At 44.3% G+C, this 17,246-nt stretch overlaps 2 protein-coding genes across 12 annotated transcripts in view; both read right to left on the bottom strand.

The window, feature by feature from the left end:
• Nucleotides 1-4,765, bottom strand: part of FBXL20 (F-box and leucine rich repeat protein 20) — a 114,533-nt gene extending 109,768 nt beyond the window's left edge. For 2 of the 8 annotated variants that reach the window (XM_049114723.1, XM_025439577.3), the window contains exon 1: nt 3,874-3,996. Coding sequence is in view for 4 of the 8 variants with exons in the window: in XM_025439574.3 (XP_025295359.1) it covers nt 4,422-4,469 (48 nt within the window). In the remaining 4 variants the exon portion in view is untranslated. The other 6 variants (XM_025439574.3, XM_049114720.1, XM_049114721.1 and 3 more) reach the window with 6 other exon arrangements.
• A 1,821-nt stretch (nt 4,766-6,586) lies between these two features.
• MED1 (mediator complex subunit 1) overlaps nt 6,587-17,246 on the bottom strand; it is a 30,391-nt gene continuing 19,731 nt past the window's right edge. For all 4 annotated transcript variants that reach the window (XM_025439598.3, XM_049114716.1, XM_049114718.1 and 1 more), the window contains 3 exons: nt 16,093-16,188; nt 15,873-15,978; nt 6,587-12,993 (listed from right to left, as the gene is read on the bottom strand). In XM_025439598.3, coding sequence (XP_025295383.1) covers nt 9,741-12,993; nt 15,873-15,978; nt 16,093-16,188 — 3,455 coding nt within the window. In that variant the 3' untranslated portion in view covers nt 6,587-9,740. The remainder of the gene's footprint in view (nt 12,994-15,872; nt 15,979-16,092; nt 16,189-17,246) is intronic.

Here is a 17,246-nt window from a genome sequence, read left to right as displayed (position 1 = left end):
TCCCTTTGCCACTCCCCCTCTCTAACAAATTTTTTTAAAAGATAACACACATTATAGTACTTCAAATGAACAGCTTCATTCTTGAAAGCAAAGACAAAATAAAATATACTGGATGAAGAAATTTAGAAAAGTTCTTTTCCACACATTTTTATGGGGTTTTATTATGCCATGTTATTCTAAAAACAGCAGAATGGCAGAGTGAAGTTAAAAAATGCAGGTTGGAATCTTGGCTCCCCACTTACTAGCTGTGCAACTTGAGCACTTCTTACGCCCTAGCTTATTCCTCAACTGTAAAACAGAACTGTGACTAGAAGAAACTGAGGTAAAGCATCCAGCTCAGTGCCTGGCATGTAGGATTCAATAACAATTATTAAATGTGAAAGGAAATTATGAAGATTTGTCACAAAACAATGTATACTATAAGCAATGTAATAAAAAGTATTTAGATGAAGAATTTCAATTGAGAGATACATTAGTCAGCACCCATTAGGTTAGCTTATAAATGTTATTTTTGTAGAAATTTAATGCCAAAGTGATACAACAAAGAACAATAATTTTCACATCTCTGTATCTTTTAAAATCTTTTACCCAACTGTCATCTACTTTGGCTATTCTACAGAATAGCACCATATTCTGATGCTATTCTACAGAGTACTAAGAAGTACTCCCTTCATTTGTTTGTTTTTACTCCCTTCGTTTTAACTTAAAATTTTTTTCTACAGCTCTAACCCTGAGCATGAGATTTAATGGGGCCTGTGGTTACAACATCCAAAAGCATAATTCACCTAATATTCCTTATAATAAGATTTTAATGAACCAACTATAAAAAGATAAACTTCAGTTATCTTCCACCCAGAAAAAAATAAGTGACCAAGAAGAAAAAAACAATCTCACTTTCTGTATTAAGCACAATTAATTTGAAATCAGTTATTATTGGCTACAAAAATTTCCTACCCTCACAAAAATTCTTAGGGACAGGCTATCTGCTTACAATCATAAAATTATGAGTCCTTTAAAAACCATTCTATAATTTTGAGAATCAAAAAAATAACTTGATGTAAGTATTAGATATGAAAAGCATGCTTTATTTTGTCTACATGTTTTTTCCATTCAGACTAAATATTTTAAATGTTTTCAATGAATTAGTAAGTTTACTACTTCATAAGAGGCCTAACAGTTTATTGTTTTACCACTTGTAAATTAGATCAGTAAAGAAGTAAATGGAAAAAAAAAGGGGGGAGGTAAAATGACTTTAAGAAATATTCTGATAGGGATCCCTGGGTGGCGCAGCGGTTTGGCGCCTGCCTTTGGCCCAGGGCGCGATTCTGGAGACCCAGGATCGAATCCCACATCGGGCTCCCAGTGCATGGAGCCTGCTTCTCCCTCTGCCTATGTCTCTGCCCCCCCCTCTCTCTCTCTGTGACTATCATAAATAAATAAAAAATAAAAAATATTCTGATAGGGCAGCCCAGGTGGCTCAGTGGTTTGGCACCACCTTGTGGGGGGGGGGGGTGATCCTGGAGACCCAGGATAGAGTCCCACGTGGGGCTCTCTGCATGGAGCCTGCTTCTCCCTCTGCCTGTGTCTCTGCCTCTCTCTGTGTTTCTCGTGAATAAATAAATAAAATATATTTAAAAAAAAGAAATATTCTGATAATGAAACTCATTAACACATATCATTTCCAGCCTTTCCCATTTGTGTTCTGGCATGGACCACTTTACATCACAATAAAAGACCAGAATTTTTATTTATAAACCAAAAGCCAATCATGACTATAGGAGGGTTTTTTTAATCCCCTCGTATTCTTTATCTTATCAGACACCTTTAGAAAGCTTCAGTTGATTTAGTTTAAGGTAAATAGATATACTTAATATACCTGATAAGGTGATAAATCTTATTATCATAGTACTACCGCTACAGGTAAACTACAAAGTGAAATATAAGCTAATTATAAAAATAGGATGCAGCGGGGCAATTTTAAAAACACATACTACAAAAGAACTCCTCCCAGCAATAGCTCACTCAACCTAAAGAAAATAGCAAAATGATAAAGAGCGGACTTCAACGGCAAAAGGCTAGCTCCCACTCAGATCTCAGTATTTGGTTTCTCTTTCAAGGTTTCTGTTAACTGCTAAAAGTCCACTCCAGTAATTTTAAAGATGGTCTCGCCTTTTAAAGTACAGTAATAGTGAATATGAAACCACCATAAGTTAAGCTTATTGAATCTACTCTAAGGCAATCTAAAGTTCTGTTAAACACCAAGTCACATCTACTATAATATTTTCTTCCTACGATTAAATATGAAAAGTCTGAAGAGGCCAATTTCTTGATTTTCTCCACTCCTCATCTCCAACAGTAATACTGTAGAGCTCTGAATTTAAACTCCTCCCAAAGACTTCCTACCTCACTCTCTGCGGATATATGAAAACATATTCCCCATAAGCATAAAAAGAAACCAACGAACAGACTAAACCTGAAGACCCTTAGGTGATTTCACCCTCCGCACCTAGCTGGCAAGTTTCCTGCAACTTTTGTCTCATCGTCTTACAGTTTCACCCTGCAAAAGGAAATGAAGAGAAAAACACCCAAGCTAAGCTGTGAGTGATCCCGGGTCAGTCTGATCTCTGCCAGAAAGGGCCAGGTAACATTTACTCTTCCCGTTGTCTAAGTTTCTTTCTCTTCTCCCCTCGGTAAACCTGGTGGTATACTACCCACACCACCGCAATTCATCTGTAGTTAGGATACTTCACTTCGCAAAGGAATCACTTCCTTAACACGATGACTATTCACTGAAGACGCTTGCAGCCGTTTTCCCACTTTCCTCATCCATTCCTCAATTCCACAGCTACAAACCTCTCTCGCCAAAGGAGCAAAAGTTCTTAAAGAACTTCTTAAAGAACGGATTTTCTCAGGGCTCTTCGACCTTCGTCCCAATCTCAAAGCCCGCATACATCTAAGAGTTCCCAGAAACAATGAGCTGCAAAAGTACAGACTAAACGGGAGAGAAGAGGAAGTATCAGAACAATACCCAGCAATACGCAAACCAAACACGGCACCGAAAACCCGTGGTCGTCTCTATCATCCACTCTACCACCCCCACCACTTCCCTAGTTTAACCGAGGTCTCGCCAACTCCGAGAAATGGCCTCCTGGCCCGTAATTCCCCCCACCCCACCCCCTTTCACGAAGGGTAGAAAGAAAAGCCAGCTCCGGTTGATCGGAGCTGTGATGCTTTTTCTGCCGGGTGGAGGGAGGCAAGCCAAGGGTTGTGTAAAGAATGGAAAGCTGAGTGATACTGGGGGGAGGGGGAGAATTAGGGCGCCAGAGCTAATCCCTTGCCGGGGCCCGCTCGTGGAACAGGCAGGAGGCGACCAGCCCGGAGGACTAGGGAAGCTGGGCTGCAACCGGGCTTTCGGGGCGCGATTAAGGGGGAAAGAAGTCCGGCAGCCCCGGCGGTCGGAGGGTGACGGCGCCAGGCAAGGGAGGAGGCTCCGTGCGGAGAGGCATTTTCGGGGCAAACAAGGGCGGGAATCGCCTTGCTCACGCCGCCCCGGCACCCCCAGGCTCACACCTCAAACCTGCTCTTGGTCACTCCGTTCACGTCCCTCCTCATGGGGCCGGCGGGTGCGGCCGGGGCCCGGCGCTGCGGCGTGCGGAGTGCAAAGACTGGGGGCCCGGGGCAGGCCCCGGAGTTCCGGGAGCGGGAGGAGGCGGAGGAGCTGCGGCCGGGGGCCGTCGGCGGGGAGGAGAAATCTCTCGGCTCCGGCGGGGCCTCCTCCGCCTCCCGCAGAGCCCGCGGCGGCGGCGACTGCTCGTCGCTAGCTCTTCTCTCCCCTCAGCCTCAACTTCAACCCAAAACAAAAACACTCCCCACCTGCCAGCAACGCCGCTCCTCATTGGGCAGAGCAGCCCGGGCCTCGGAACGGCGTGGGGAGGGGAGGAGGAGGAGCGCGCGGCGGCGGCGGCGGCGGCGGCGGCGGCGGCGGCGGCGCGGGGCCGCCCCTCCCCCACTCCCGGGCTCAGCCCGCGACGGTCCGCCCGGGAGCAGCCGGAGCGTGGCGGCGGCGGCGGCGCGAGCCCCGCTCTTGCCTCCGAGGCGCGCAAGCCCACCGCGAGAAGGAGAGGCAGGGAAGTGCCTATCTGTCTGTGTGTATTTGTGTATGGGAGGGGCAGTGGGGAGGGAGCGAGTGCGCGCGTGCTCGCGGACTCGCGAGTGAGCAAAGCAGGACAACTGCACACAGCACCGGAGCCTATCTAATCCCCTTCGCGGGGAGACGGCACGCACCCACCCAGCAAGCACCTGAGCTTTCGGTCTAGTCCGTCCAGCCTCCTAAGTCTGGTCGCTTCTTCCCCGGTAGCCTGTGCAGCCACATAGATCCTGCCCGGCCACCCAACTCCCTTCCCCTTTCCCCTATCACTCACTGTCGCCTTGAACCCAAAGTGCAGCAGGCGGTCCCTGCTCGGAGCCATTTTCCTCCTGTTTCTGGTAGTCTCTAGATTGAGGCAGTGCTGCTGCCGCCGCCGCTGCCGCCGCCGTTGCTGTCGCTGCCGCCGCCTCCCCCGCCCCCGTGGATTTCATTACCGGGTGTTGCAAGGAGGCCTGGGGGGCCGCCGCAGGGCGTGGGTCTCCCTGTGCATGGATCAGGAGACTGGGGGGGGCGGGCTGGTTGCGCTACCCTCTGCTCCAGGAATATGCAGCGAGGCCGCGCCTCGTGCCTTGGGGTCAGGGGGTGCAGCGCAGGAGCTGGGCGTCCATTCCTTTTAGCTGGGGGAGGGGCGCGCTTGGGAGGTTGGGGGGGCCAGTGAGGCTGAAGGGCCTTTGGCTTCCCCCGCCCCTCCGCCACCAGACCGCTGCTGGCGCCCAATGAGCTCTAGTGCCTGCTCGTCCTCCAATCAGGGCTTTGGTTGGTGAGAACCTGATCCTGACGCCATTTTGGCGGGAGAAACAAGCGTGTCTTAACGAGTAGGCGGGGGCGCTGGCCTAGTGGAAATTACGATATTCATCTGACTCCTTGGCTCCTTCCATAGAAGCTAGTTTGTGTCCTCATATTATTATACTTAGCAACACCAGCCCTCAAGGTCTCGGAATTTATGAACAAATTTCCAGGATTAAAGAATGACTTTACCCTCTTTTAGAATGACAAACTGCAGAATCATGTGCCAAAGATGAAATATTAGAAACTGTATCATAAATTCCAGCAGTCCTGGCAGGATCACTGCCCCTAGTTGTATTCCAAAGTATATTTGTCTTCATAACTGTTTTAATTCGCAGTTTTAGGGACAGGATTGTTATGAATCTGATTTAAGTTTGCAGCGCCTGGCTGGCTGAGTTGGTGGAGCCTGCTACTCTTCTCGGGTTGTGGGTTCAAGTCCTGTTGGGTATAGAGATTACTTATAATATTTTAGAAAGAGAGAGATAGGAACTTATTTAAGAGCAACTTGTGCTGGAGATCTTTTTAAAATAGGCATATTCTGGAGCACCTGCATGACTGCTCAGTTAAGGATCCAACTCATGATGTTCCCTCAGGTCATAATCTTAAAGTGGTTAGATCTAGTCCCTTCTTAGGCTCCCTGCTTGCTGGTCATGGAGCCTGCTTAAGATTCTCTCTCTCTCTCTCTGCCCCTCCTGGTCCTCCACCCCTGCTCCTGCTCTTTAAAAAATAACATTATTTAAGGGAAAAAAAAAAAACAGACATTCAAGTTGGAAGCTTTTTACTCAACTCTTCAAGCATATTTATTTAATTTTGTCTCGTGTTTGTCCTAGAAAGGGCTACTTAATCAAGGAACCTAGCTTCAAAAACTCATTCTCAGGCCCACAAACCCAGGTCTAGATGTTATACTCTCTCCTTCCTCTTTTAATGTTATTGTTTCACTTCAGCGATATAAACACAGCTTTTTAGTCCTGTCGGATTTAATAGCAATTTTCTCCCAACTATTGATGAATTTGGTGAATAAGACCTACAAAAGATAGTAAAACTGGCTCAAGCAGATAAATCAAATGAAGAAAACTTTCACAGATCTGCTTCTGGGTTTCAGTTATCCTTTTCTGTTAACTTATTTTGAATAAACTTAGGGAAGACTTTTATTTCCTGATTAAATTTTTTGATTGAACTTTTTAAAAGCTGAAGAGGCACCTGGGTGCCTCAGTCAGTTGCGGTTGCACTGCTGACTCTTGATTTCGGCTTAGTTCCCGAACTTAGGGTCCAGCCACCCCTCAGGTTCCCTGTTCAGCTTAAGTCTGCTTATCCTTCTCCCTTTGCCCCTCCCCCCACTTCTCTCCTTCCCACCCCCCTCTGGGCCAGTAGGTGCTCTCTAAAAATAAATAAAATCTTTTGTTTTTTGAAGATTTTATTTATTTACTCATGAAAGTCAGAGAGAGAGAGAGAGAAGCAGAGACACAGGCAGAGGGAGAAGCAGGCCCCATGCAAGGAGCTCGACGCCGCACTCTATCCCAGGGTTCCAGGATCACGCCCTGGGCCGAAGGCAGGCACCAAACGGCTGAGCCACCTAGGGATCCCTCAATAAAATCTTTTAAAAAGCTGAATGAAAATTACTCAAAGGTTAAAAATTTACTACACAAAGGCATATTGCTTTTTATCAAAGAAATTTATTTGCATGTAAATAAACAGATTCTTTTGTAATGTTTCGGGGGAAAAAATCCCAGATTTTGTCTACTTTCAAAAAATGAAAAATCCCAAAGTATTTACAGAACGGCCATACGCACAGAAAATCAAATTTGAAAGTTTTTTAGAAAAGACCCTCCCCAACTGCTCCTGATGTACACTTCTAAAACAAAATTTATAAAGCCCAGCTTTTACAGCTGAGGTTTCCCAACCTAGGTTGAGATGGTAGGTAGTTCCTACCCCTCAAAAATCTAATTCAAGGGTAGAAATAAGGGGGCAGAGGGATTGAAAAGAAAAAGAAAAAAAAAAGGAAAAAGAATAGGAGATTGCCCAGGGATTGTGAAAGTTTCCTATACTGGTATCTGCTTTAAGTGACTTGACTGGATACTGTATGACAGGCTCCCTTGAAAGGGTTGCTTCTGAGAATTTATGGTATTGCTGCACTAAACTTTCAGACCTCGGCCTTAAGGAAAATCTTTACAAGAGTCACTAACCTCAAGGCCGGTTTTGGCAATTATATCCTGCTTCATTTTTCCCCCATGTGTTTTAAACCACATGGATTTTGAACCTGAAATCTTCATGTACATCAGAGCAGGTTTTGACCAAGAACCCCTAACATGAAGCCAAAGACAGAAGAGGAATCAGGTCAAACTAAGAATACATTAAGACACCAGCAGCAGAAGACAGGTAGAAGTTGACTTCATGTCCTTGCAGTCTTTTGAAACAGAAGAATGAGTACACCTAGACAGGAGGGAGGTGTCCCAGGCTTGGTTTATTCTGCCTCTTCTCCTCCACCCTGTGGAGAAATGCAGTGCTCCCTGGTTCTCAGGCAGGGTGAAGCAGGTTAGCCCCGGCTCCCTGTTAAGCAAGTTCAGATGCTGGGTCAGTGTGTGGGGTGTGCCCATCGACAATTCAGGGGCTTATCCTTCATCCAGATCCTAACTCGGGTTTCTTTGATCTGGGATGAAGACAGAAAGAGAGAAAAAGCTTCCCAGTTTACTCATTTTGGTATCTGTTGGCTCTGCTTGGGGAAGCTGAGCCCCTGATATGTAGTACATTCCCCATAAGATTTTCCCCACCCAGAACAAACTTTAAAACCACATAACATTTTTTTTTCTCTGCAGAAACCAATGGGATAGGATTCAAAGCTAGGTGAGAAACTTGTGAGAAATCCAACCTGGTTATATGTCTGAGAGGCTGCTACTGTATCAGCATCACAAGATAAAGCACTCTGGTATCACCTTGCCCATGTCCTCCTTAGTGTCACCCAAGACATTTGACTCTGATACGGTAACCGATAACTTTTCTTGCTCCACTTTGCAATGTTTCGTTTCCTACTTCTTATTACCTTGGGACACAAAAGTGGCAGAGTTGTTGAGAGCTGATGACCAGAAAAGGGAGAACACTAGAGGAAATCAGAGACAGTCAGGAAAGAACGCCAAAGCTGATTTTCCAACTCTATGCTAACTCCAACCTGCAGAAAAAGCTGAATATAGAAATCTTCTTCAATATCTGATGAAGCCACTCCATTTATTACACACACACACAAATGAATCACCTGGCTTTTTTTTTTTTAATCCAGAAGAGTTGTGCTGGGGACTGTGCCCCATCCTGCTGATACAGATCCTGAATGGAATCATCAGGAATGGCACAGTGCAGGTGTCAAAATCAAAGTAAGGCCGCAGAATTTCAAGAGGACCTTCCAAATACTGAGAACTTGTGTTGCACTCAAATGGTCTCCTGGATTTCTTATTTATGAGAAGGGCTTCTTATTGATGTCCCCCAGAATCCAGACTCAGACCTATTCCTCCAAAAAGGTCCAATTTGGTTGCTACATAGTAGCAAGGGTTTATCTTCATGCCCACCTAGCATTCCAGGCCCCCATTACTTCAAGTGAGCTTGAAATTGTTTTAAGTGAACTATGGCTGCAAATTTTTACTGTTTTATCTAAGGGAGCATACAGTGGAGTGATTGGAAGTCTGGACTCCTTCTCCATGTGATGCAGAGAAACAAGGAGCCCAGCTCTCAGGAATGGCATCAATTCTCCTACAAACAAAATGCTGGGATGTGGACTTTTGGCACATTGTGGAAATAGGAGAACTATTAATTCTGTAATGGTTTTCATGCCACTGGGTTAGGGAGGCTGTACATTAAACCTTACTGCATCTGAAAAGATGTTTATACCCCTAAAAAGCCAGCCCAGCCTTTTTTAAAGGACAAAGAGACTATAAATCTGTACCTCCCCAGGGAGGGGACTCCTAATATTCCTATGATGTCTGAACCCTATGATAAACCTCCTAAAACGAAAAATACCATTTTGGTTTTTTTACTTAACTCCAAAGGTGGGCTCTGACTAATCTGCTTGGGCTTAATGCTACAGTACCTGCACAAGCTACAGGCTCCCTACCACCAAATAAGCCTTGCTCTTTCAACTCCCATCACTTTGAACCCTGAACCTTATAGAATTAGAAACACTGTATAAAGACAAACAGATAAAGGGTTAAAATATTACAAATAAATAGCTAAGATTATCTTCCCTCCCCCAATCACTCCTAAGAAACAGACACCAAACATTACTTAAGTGTCCAAAATGACCAAAGTCCTTCATTTGCCCATGCCTCAAATGGACAACTATCCAAACAAAGTGAACAACCTTCATGCAAATGCATCAAGGAATGTATTGCTTTTTCATTTGCTGCCCAGCCCTTCAAATACATGCACTAAAATGAGTTAAAACATGGCCTAAAAATGGAAAAAGGGAGAAAAAAATATATATGAATATTTCCCACAAAACTGTTTCCCACCCTTCCCTCTCCCTATGCCCCACCCACCCCCTCCCTTTCATAAGCAAGTATTTTAACTTTTTTTTTTTTCTTTTTTTCTCTGGCAAAGGAAAAAGTGATTCTTGGTAACCAGAATCAAACCCTATGGTCTCTTTAGTAGGGTCTGGCTATGCCTTTCTAAATTCACCCAGCTCGGTGTCAAAGCTATGCCATTTAAGATTCCTAGCATATTCTTAAACACAAAATCAGACCTGTCTGACTCACCCCTTAATGGTGGTTTGCCTATAAACTTATTAGTTTTTCTCTGGCCATTTGTGTCTTAAAAAGTTAGGTTCCTAATTGCCAATCAGGGCCACATCCATAAGATCATCATCTTCCTCCCCAATCATAAAGTCAGGGCTGAGCCTTGAGGGCCTGTCTGTAGATAAAATTGTGTTGCTTGTCATAGACAAGGACTGGTCTGAAGAGATGGGTGATTTAGACCAACTCTCTGGCTTGATGCTATGAGATTTTTTCTTGTCCCGGTCTTTGTCCCGGTCCCGGTCTCTATCTTTGTCTTTTACTTTCTTCTTTTCTTTTTTGTGCTTCTTATGCTTTTCTGTGCTATATTCTGGAAGAGGTCGGATACCATCATCTGAGCTCGGACTGTTCTGATAAGATTTCTCTGCTATGGAGGAGCCTGACTCACTTTCACTGTCCAGATTCTGGGGGGTATATGCTGGTGACTTACTATGGCTAGGAGAGCCACGCTCATGCTTTGGAGTGGAACCACTGATGAGTGGAGAGCCATAGTTTTTGGAAGAGGCCATCTGAGGTCTGAGCCCTTCTCCACTACTTTCCCCAGGTTTCTGCAAAGTCACTTTGGCTTTAATGCTGGGGGAACCCCCATCATGCTTGCTGATGATAATTTTTGCCACACCTGTGCTCCCCACATTTTTTGACTCTGAGGTCTTCTTAGACGAATCCACTGAACCCCCCGAGGTGGAAACCTTGGATTTTTCTTTATCACTTTTCTCACGCTTACCCTGGAACTCTCCTCCTGACATGTTATGTTTGGAGGACATAGGATGGCTAGAAGAATTTGTGCTCACTCCCATCTGGCCATCCATCGGGTCTTCACCTCCAGGGCCACTGGTGACAACCCCATGCTTCAGTTTATCTATGACGGCTGTTAAGGACGGCTTCTTATTTCTGCTGGGGGATTTCCCTTTGGAACTCCCGTGCTGGTTCTGAGAGGATGACATGGAAGAGCCACTTGAGGAAAAGGAAGAGGAAGATGCTGTACAAGAATTAGATGATGGGGGAGTTTTCTGAGACAATGAGCCTGAAGATCCTAACCCTGAAGATGACTTCATGCCAGTGCTTGAACTACTTCCAGACATATGAGAACCACCAGAACCTGAACTGATGGGGGACTTGGCTTTAGAAGATGGGGGAGTCCCAGGAACAGGCTTCATTGGAGAGGCAAGCTTATCAGAGCCTCCAGGTGGCCTTGAATGAGAAGGGGATATGTTTGGTTTACTTAAAGAAGGATTCATAAGTGATGATGGCTTCCCTTGAGGTTTCATCTTGGTGCTGCCGGAGCCACTGCTCAGTCCATGCTTGGTAATGGGAGAGGAGCCTGGCTTCCCCCCAGACTGGGATGAATTTTTGGACTGACTAGATCCAGAAGACCCTTGGCTAGAATATACACTGCTACTTAACTTGGAACTTGATGAACCTTCTGATTTACTGCTTTTCATCTTGCCTGAGTTGGAAGCAGAAGAGGAGGAAGAAGAGGAGGAAGAATGGCTATGGTGGCTTTTACTGCCTGAGGAAGACACAGAACCACTGCTGGTATACTGACTGTGGGATGAGGGCTTGCCCACCATCACGGTACCTTTAGGAATCTGAATAGTGATTTTGGGAATAGGTGGTGTGGCAACACCTGGGGGAGTCTGTGATCTTCCTGAACTGCCTGGTGATTTGGATCCACCCGTACTGGTAGGTGGAGTGAAAGGTCGGTTAGAAGAACTGTGAGATGGAGACTTTCCTTCAGTGTCTGCCTTCTTCCGCTTTGGAGGCTTATCTTTGCTTTTGCCATCATTAGAAGGGGTCCGACTACGCTTCCCTGGTTTGCTATCTAATCCTGGCCCTGACAGACTACTGTTACTGGTGCCATTGCCTTCCTTTACTCGTTTTTGAGTCTTTTCTTTCCCTAAGTCCCCAGTAGTCAATAAAGGACTCTGGCTACCACTGTGATGCTCCATAAGATCTGCAGGACCTAAAGCCTTACCAGCCACTGCTATAATACTGAAATCAACTGTGTCAGCTTGGCTATTGCCTTTAAACTTAGTCTCCCCATTATCACCTCCAAGCATTGGCACCCCCAAAGTATTTAGTGCCTGAGATGCAAATCCTTTGAAATCATCATTATCTCCGCTTTGGCTGCTTTCATCAAAATATTCTTCTCCAAAACCACTTTGGCTCTGGCTGTTCAACAAATCAGGATTAAAATCTACTCCATCAGGAAAAAAATGATTTGTAGGAGAGTCACTACTAGGGCTACCAGCAGCATCTGCAATTAGGTCAGCTGGATCTGTGTATGGATTTTCATTATTATTGGTTTGAAAGACATCAGGGTCAAAGAGAGCACTCTGAGAATGCCCAGAGCTTGAAGAATCTCGAACAGGGGTGCCAATGGGTGGACAATCGTCATTAGTGCTGGGAAGCTTAGAGGCTTCTTCTGCAATGTCTGAAAGGATATCAGTTACATCTGGGCCAATGCTGTCTGAACTGGATAGTCGGACCATCCTTTGAATACTGGGTTGGGGGTGAGGTACTGGTTGCGGGTAAGTTGTTGGGGGAGTACTACACTGGCTTGGAGCTGGAGTGATGTGTGGCGTATCCAGCGTGTCTGCTGTCATGTTGACATCAAAGATAGGGTTCTGTGAGTCAACATCCATTGAAAATAGCTCCCTCTGAAAGTCATCTTCAGTCTGGTGCTTGGGTTTGTCAGGTGGTAATCTTGATGACTTCTTCTTCTTTGTCTTGTTGCTTCCCGGGCATATTTCCATCCGGGGTGAGCCGGAAGAAGAGTTCTGCCTTTCTAAAGGGCTGCTTCCATAAAGGGTTGAGAAATCCTGGGCAGGGTTATCTTTAAGAAGGTTCATGAGCATCGGGTGGTTCTTGGTGTTGCCGGCCATCGAAGAGACAGGTGGCGGCGTGTGATGAGGAGGGGTCGGACTCGAGCCAATGGTAGACCCCCCGTTCCCTGTGATTTGCAACAAACTGGTAAGAATTGGGTTCTGAGACACCTTGCTGAAGTCCTCCCCATGGCCCACCGACTCATGCCGATCTTTGATGCTCATGCTCATATTAAACAAGGTGGTAATGGGACCCCCCGGAAAGGTGTTGGTTGGTGTAGTGGTACCACTCATTGGGTTGTTGCCTGTGGTCATGCCATACCCTGGGCTGCTAGCCGGGGGCAGGTTCTTTTTCACCATGTCTTCAACTGTCTCTGCAATGAGGGACAGTGCTGGGGTGTCGGCCTGAATGGTTTCAGCTTTCCTCCGAATAGCCCTCATCGTCACAGGGATGGACATACATCTGTAAGATAAGATAGAAAAAACAAAATCAGCAATGTATTAGCTGCTGAAAGAAAACAATTTTTATTTGGGAAAACAGGCTTTAATTCTGCCTGAAATTCAGATATGTACTCAGAGGTTTACAGTAAGGAATTTTCAGGTAAGGCAAGTAACCGGTAAGACAGAAATAGTTCTATAAAATGCTGGAGCATTGGGCAAATTCATTCTAAAAGGAATCTGTACCAGTAGGCAATCTTAACCTCTTTTAAAGCACTACCCAAAACAAACCAACCACAAAGTCCAAATTACATGTCATACTAAACCAAAAGAAAACTGGTAATAATGAACTCAGTAAGAAAATGCCCTCCTGGGGCGCCTGGGTAGCTCAGGTGGTTAAGCATCTGCCTTCAGCGCAGGTCATGATCCCAGGGTCCTGGGATCGAGCCCCACATCAGCTCCCTGCTCAAAGGGGAGTCTGCTTCTCCCTCTCCCTCTGCCCATCCCCCACCACCTTGTTCATGCTTGCTCTGTCACTCTCTCAAATAAATAAAATCTTTAAAAAAAAGCCCTCCTTTTAGGACTTCACATGTGATTAATGGGATATAATATTTACCTTAATTAATGAAACACTAGAAAAAGCTCTTGAAACATCAAGTTCTAAACCTTAATGGCAAAAAATAATAATAATAATAAAAAAAAACTAAACCTTAATGGTGGGACACCTGGGTGGCTCAGCGGTTTAGCGCCTGCCTTTGGCCCAGGGCATGATCCTGGAGTCCCGGGATCGAGTCCCACATTGGGCTCCCTGCATGGAGCCTGCATCTCCTCTGTCTGTGTCTCTGCCTCTCTTTCTGTGTGTCTCATGAATAAATAAACTCTTTAAAAAATAAATCATAAAATAAAATAAAATAAAATAAAATAAAATAAAATAAAATAAAATAAAATAAAATAAAATAAAATAAAATAAAATAAAACAAAACAAAAATAAACCTTAATGGCTTAAAGCATCCCAAAGCTATATTGTGAAAGATGCTATTATTGCTCTAAAATCTTTATTATTTTTTTAAATGATTTATTTACTTATTTACATATGATATATATATAGAGAGAGAGGCAGAGACACAGGAAGAGGGAGAAGCAGGCTCCATGCCAGGAGCCCGACGCAGAACTCGATCCCGGGACTCCAGGATCGCACCTGGGCCAAAAGCAAGCGCTAAACCACTGAGCCACCCAAGAATCCCCTACAATCTTTATTATTTTAAAGCAAAGCACTTTTTATCTTATAGATAAGTTTAAAAACGTATTTTCGGGATCCCTGGGTGGCGCAGCGGTTTGGCGCCTGCCTTTGGCCCAGGGTGCGATCCTGGAGACCCGGGATCGAATCCCACGTCAGGCTCCCGGTGCATGGAGCCTGCTTCTCCCTCTGCCTATGTCTCTGCCTCTCTCTCCCTCTCTCTCTGTATGACTATCATAAATAAATTTAAAAAAAAAAAAGTATTTTCGAAAACACTTTGCTCTAGAACATTTTAGCAACTTTTCTTAAAGAGACCAAAATAGTAGTATTTTAGGATTTTGAAGATCACATGGTTTTTGTCCAACTATTCTGCCATCTTAGCTCGAAAGGCACCACAGACAATATATAGGGGTGCCTGAGTGGCTCAGTCGGTTAAGTGTCCCAATTCTTGATTTTACCTCAGGTCATGATCTCAGTGTACTGAGATCAAACCCCACATCAGACTTCCCACTCAGTAGAGTCTGCTTAGGATTCTCTCTCCTTCTAACCCCCACCCACCCCTCAAATTCTCTCTAAAAAATAAATCTTAAAAAAAAAAAAAAAAAAAAGAGACAACATATAAATGAACAAACATAGCTGTGTTCCAATAAAATTTATTTACAAAACAGGCCACAAGCATCAGCTCTAGAAAAATCTCAAAATTACATATTAATGTTTCTGGGAAGCTGACTAGCTTAAAGTATCTTCCTACATGCCACCATTTGATATATTACATATGTTAAAAAGTGATGCAGTAGATAAGTAAAAAAAAAAATCTAGGGGCTCAGTTGGCTAAACATCAGTCTTTAGCTCAGGTCATGATCCCAGACTCCCGGGATCAATACCCATGTCAGGCTCCCTGCTCAGCGGGTAGTCTGCTTCTCCCCCCTCCTTCTGGCTGTCCCCCTGGCTCCTTCTCTTTCTGCCTGTCTATCTCACTCTCTATCTCAAATAAATAAATAAAATCTTAAAAAAAAAAAATCTACATCTTATTTCAGGTATTTCCTTCCTAAAAGAATCCTATACCAACCTAAAGTTACTCTACCTTACTTCCTATTACTCCCATGATGGTATTTAAAAAACTAAAGCTTGGGGCAGGCCAGGTGGCTCAGTGGTTTAGCGCCGCTTTCAGCCCAGAGCCTGATCCTAGAGACCCAGGATCGAGTCCCACAACAGGCTCCCTGCATGGAGCCTGCTTCTCCCTCCGCCTGTGTCTCTGCCTCTGTCTCTCATTAATAAATAAATAAAAACCTTAAAAAAAATAAAAAACTAAAGCTCACATTGCTTTTGAATCCCAAAGCAGAGAAAGGTGAATTCAAAACAGTGACTACATGCTTCCCTCCTGGGCAGCCCCAGTGGCGCAGCGGTTTGGCGCCACCTGCAGCCTGGGGTGTGATCCTGGAGACCCGGGATCGAGTCCCACATCAGGTTCCCAGCGTGAAGCCTGCTTCTCCCTCTGCCTATGTCTCTGCCTCTCTCTCTGTGTCTATGAATAAATAAATAAAATCTTTAAAAAAATAAAAAATAAATAAATGCTTCCCTCCTAAATTTCCATTCACTTTAATACTGAAAACAGTGTTTCTTATACCCCTCTAAATGGGAGTCTGATGGAAAAGAGCCAGTGCTACCTTTGAACAACTTTGGCAATGAAGTCATCTGTGCAGATGAGTGCATCTGACAGCCCCTTGTACAGTTTACAGCTCACATGTGTTGAGTCCTGCACATCCATTACCACTGAAAGACAAAACATATAGGAGTTGAGAGAAATTCAGCTTCTGACTTTCCAAAAAGAAGATAAAGAGCCCAAACTACTGCCCTAAGAAAAGAGCTAGCCCCCTCAAAACTCACCACACACCAGGGAGTCATTCACAGGGTGCTGAAAAGATACGCTAAAACGGGACTCTGAGAGAGGACACACTTCAAATTGGAGGAGCCCAGGAGAATCTAAAAGGCAAAGAAAAAGATCATAAAATAATCAAATATAAGACTAAATCCTAATAAATAATAATCCCTAAGTATACAGAACATCATTTTCAGTCTCCTTAGAAACTAAATCCTATACATTTTTTACATGCAAAACTACTATATCATTCACAGGTGATAGAATGAATCCGATTCCAAAAAATATGTCAGCTTGTTATAAATATTCCAAACAAATAAGTAACTAAACTTCCACTTTCTAAAATGAAGGCCATTTAATCCCTAAATTGTTAAAGACCTTGACAGATACAAATGTCTTGCCTTGAAAGTGAATTCTGAAAATAAACGTGGCCAAGAATTTTTTATTCTATTTGATAAGAAGACCTCCAGAATCTCTGCCATAAACCCTGCTTTCTATCAGTGTTTGCAGAGGTTAGTTATGTGGCCCATAGTTTGGTAAATATGGATGTAGGGGCTATAATCTAAAATGATATCCTTGAAGCAACTAGGTGACTCAGTTGGTGAAGCAGCTGACTCTTGATTTCAGCTCAGGTCATGATCTCAGAGTCCTAGGATCAAGCCCCGAGTCAGGCTCCATCCTCAGCAGGAAGTCCTGCTTGAGGAGTCTCTCTCCCTCTCACCCTGCTTGCATTCTCTCTAAAATAAATATATAAATCTTTAAATAAATACAATTCTATCCTTATGTCAATACACATATATCCAACTATCATCATAGGTTCCTAAGCCAAATACACTGGCAGCCCCAAGACAAGGATCACATACTTTCTTGCGGGAAAGCACACATCTCTGCAGGACTAACTCTGACTATCTTACAAAAACTAATTTTCAGGGATGCCTGGGTGGCTCAAAGGTTGAGCTTCTGACTTGGGCTCAGGGCGTGATCCTGGAATCCTGGGATCGAGTCCCACACTGGGCTCCCTGCATGGAGCCTGCTTCTCCCTCTGCCTGTGTCTCTGCTTCTCTGTGTCTCGAATGAATGAATGAATGAATGAATGAATGAATGAATGAATGAATAAATAAATAAATAAATAAATAAATAAATAAATAAATAAATGATTTAA

This window comes from Canis lupus, chromosome 9, assembly GCF_003254725.2.
Source record: "Canis lupus dingo isolate Sandy chromosome 9, ASM325472v2, whole genome shotgun sequence".
Lineage (NCBI taxonomy): Eukaryota > Metazoa > Chordata > Mammalia > Carnivora > Canidae > Canis > Canis lupus.
Note: the sequence above shows the minus strand (reverse complement) of the source record. Positions and strands in the feature narration are given on the sequence as shown.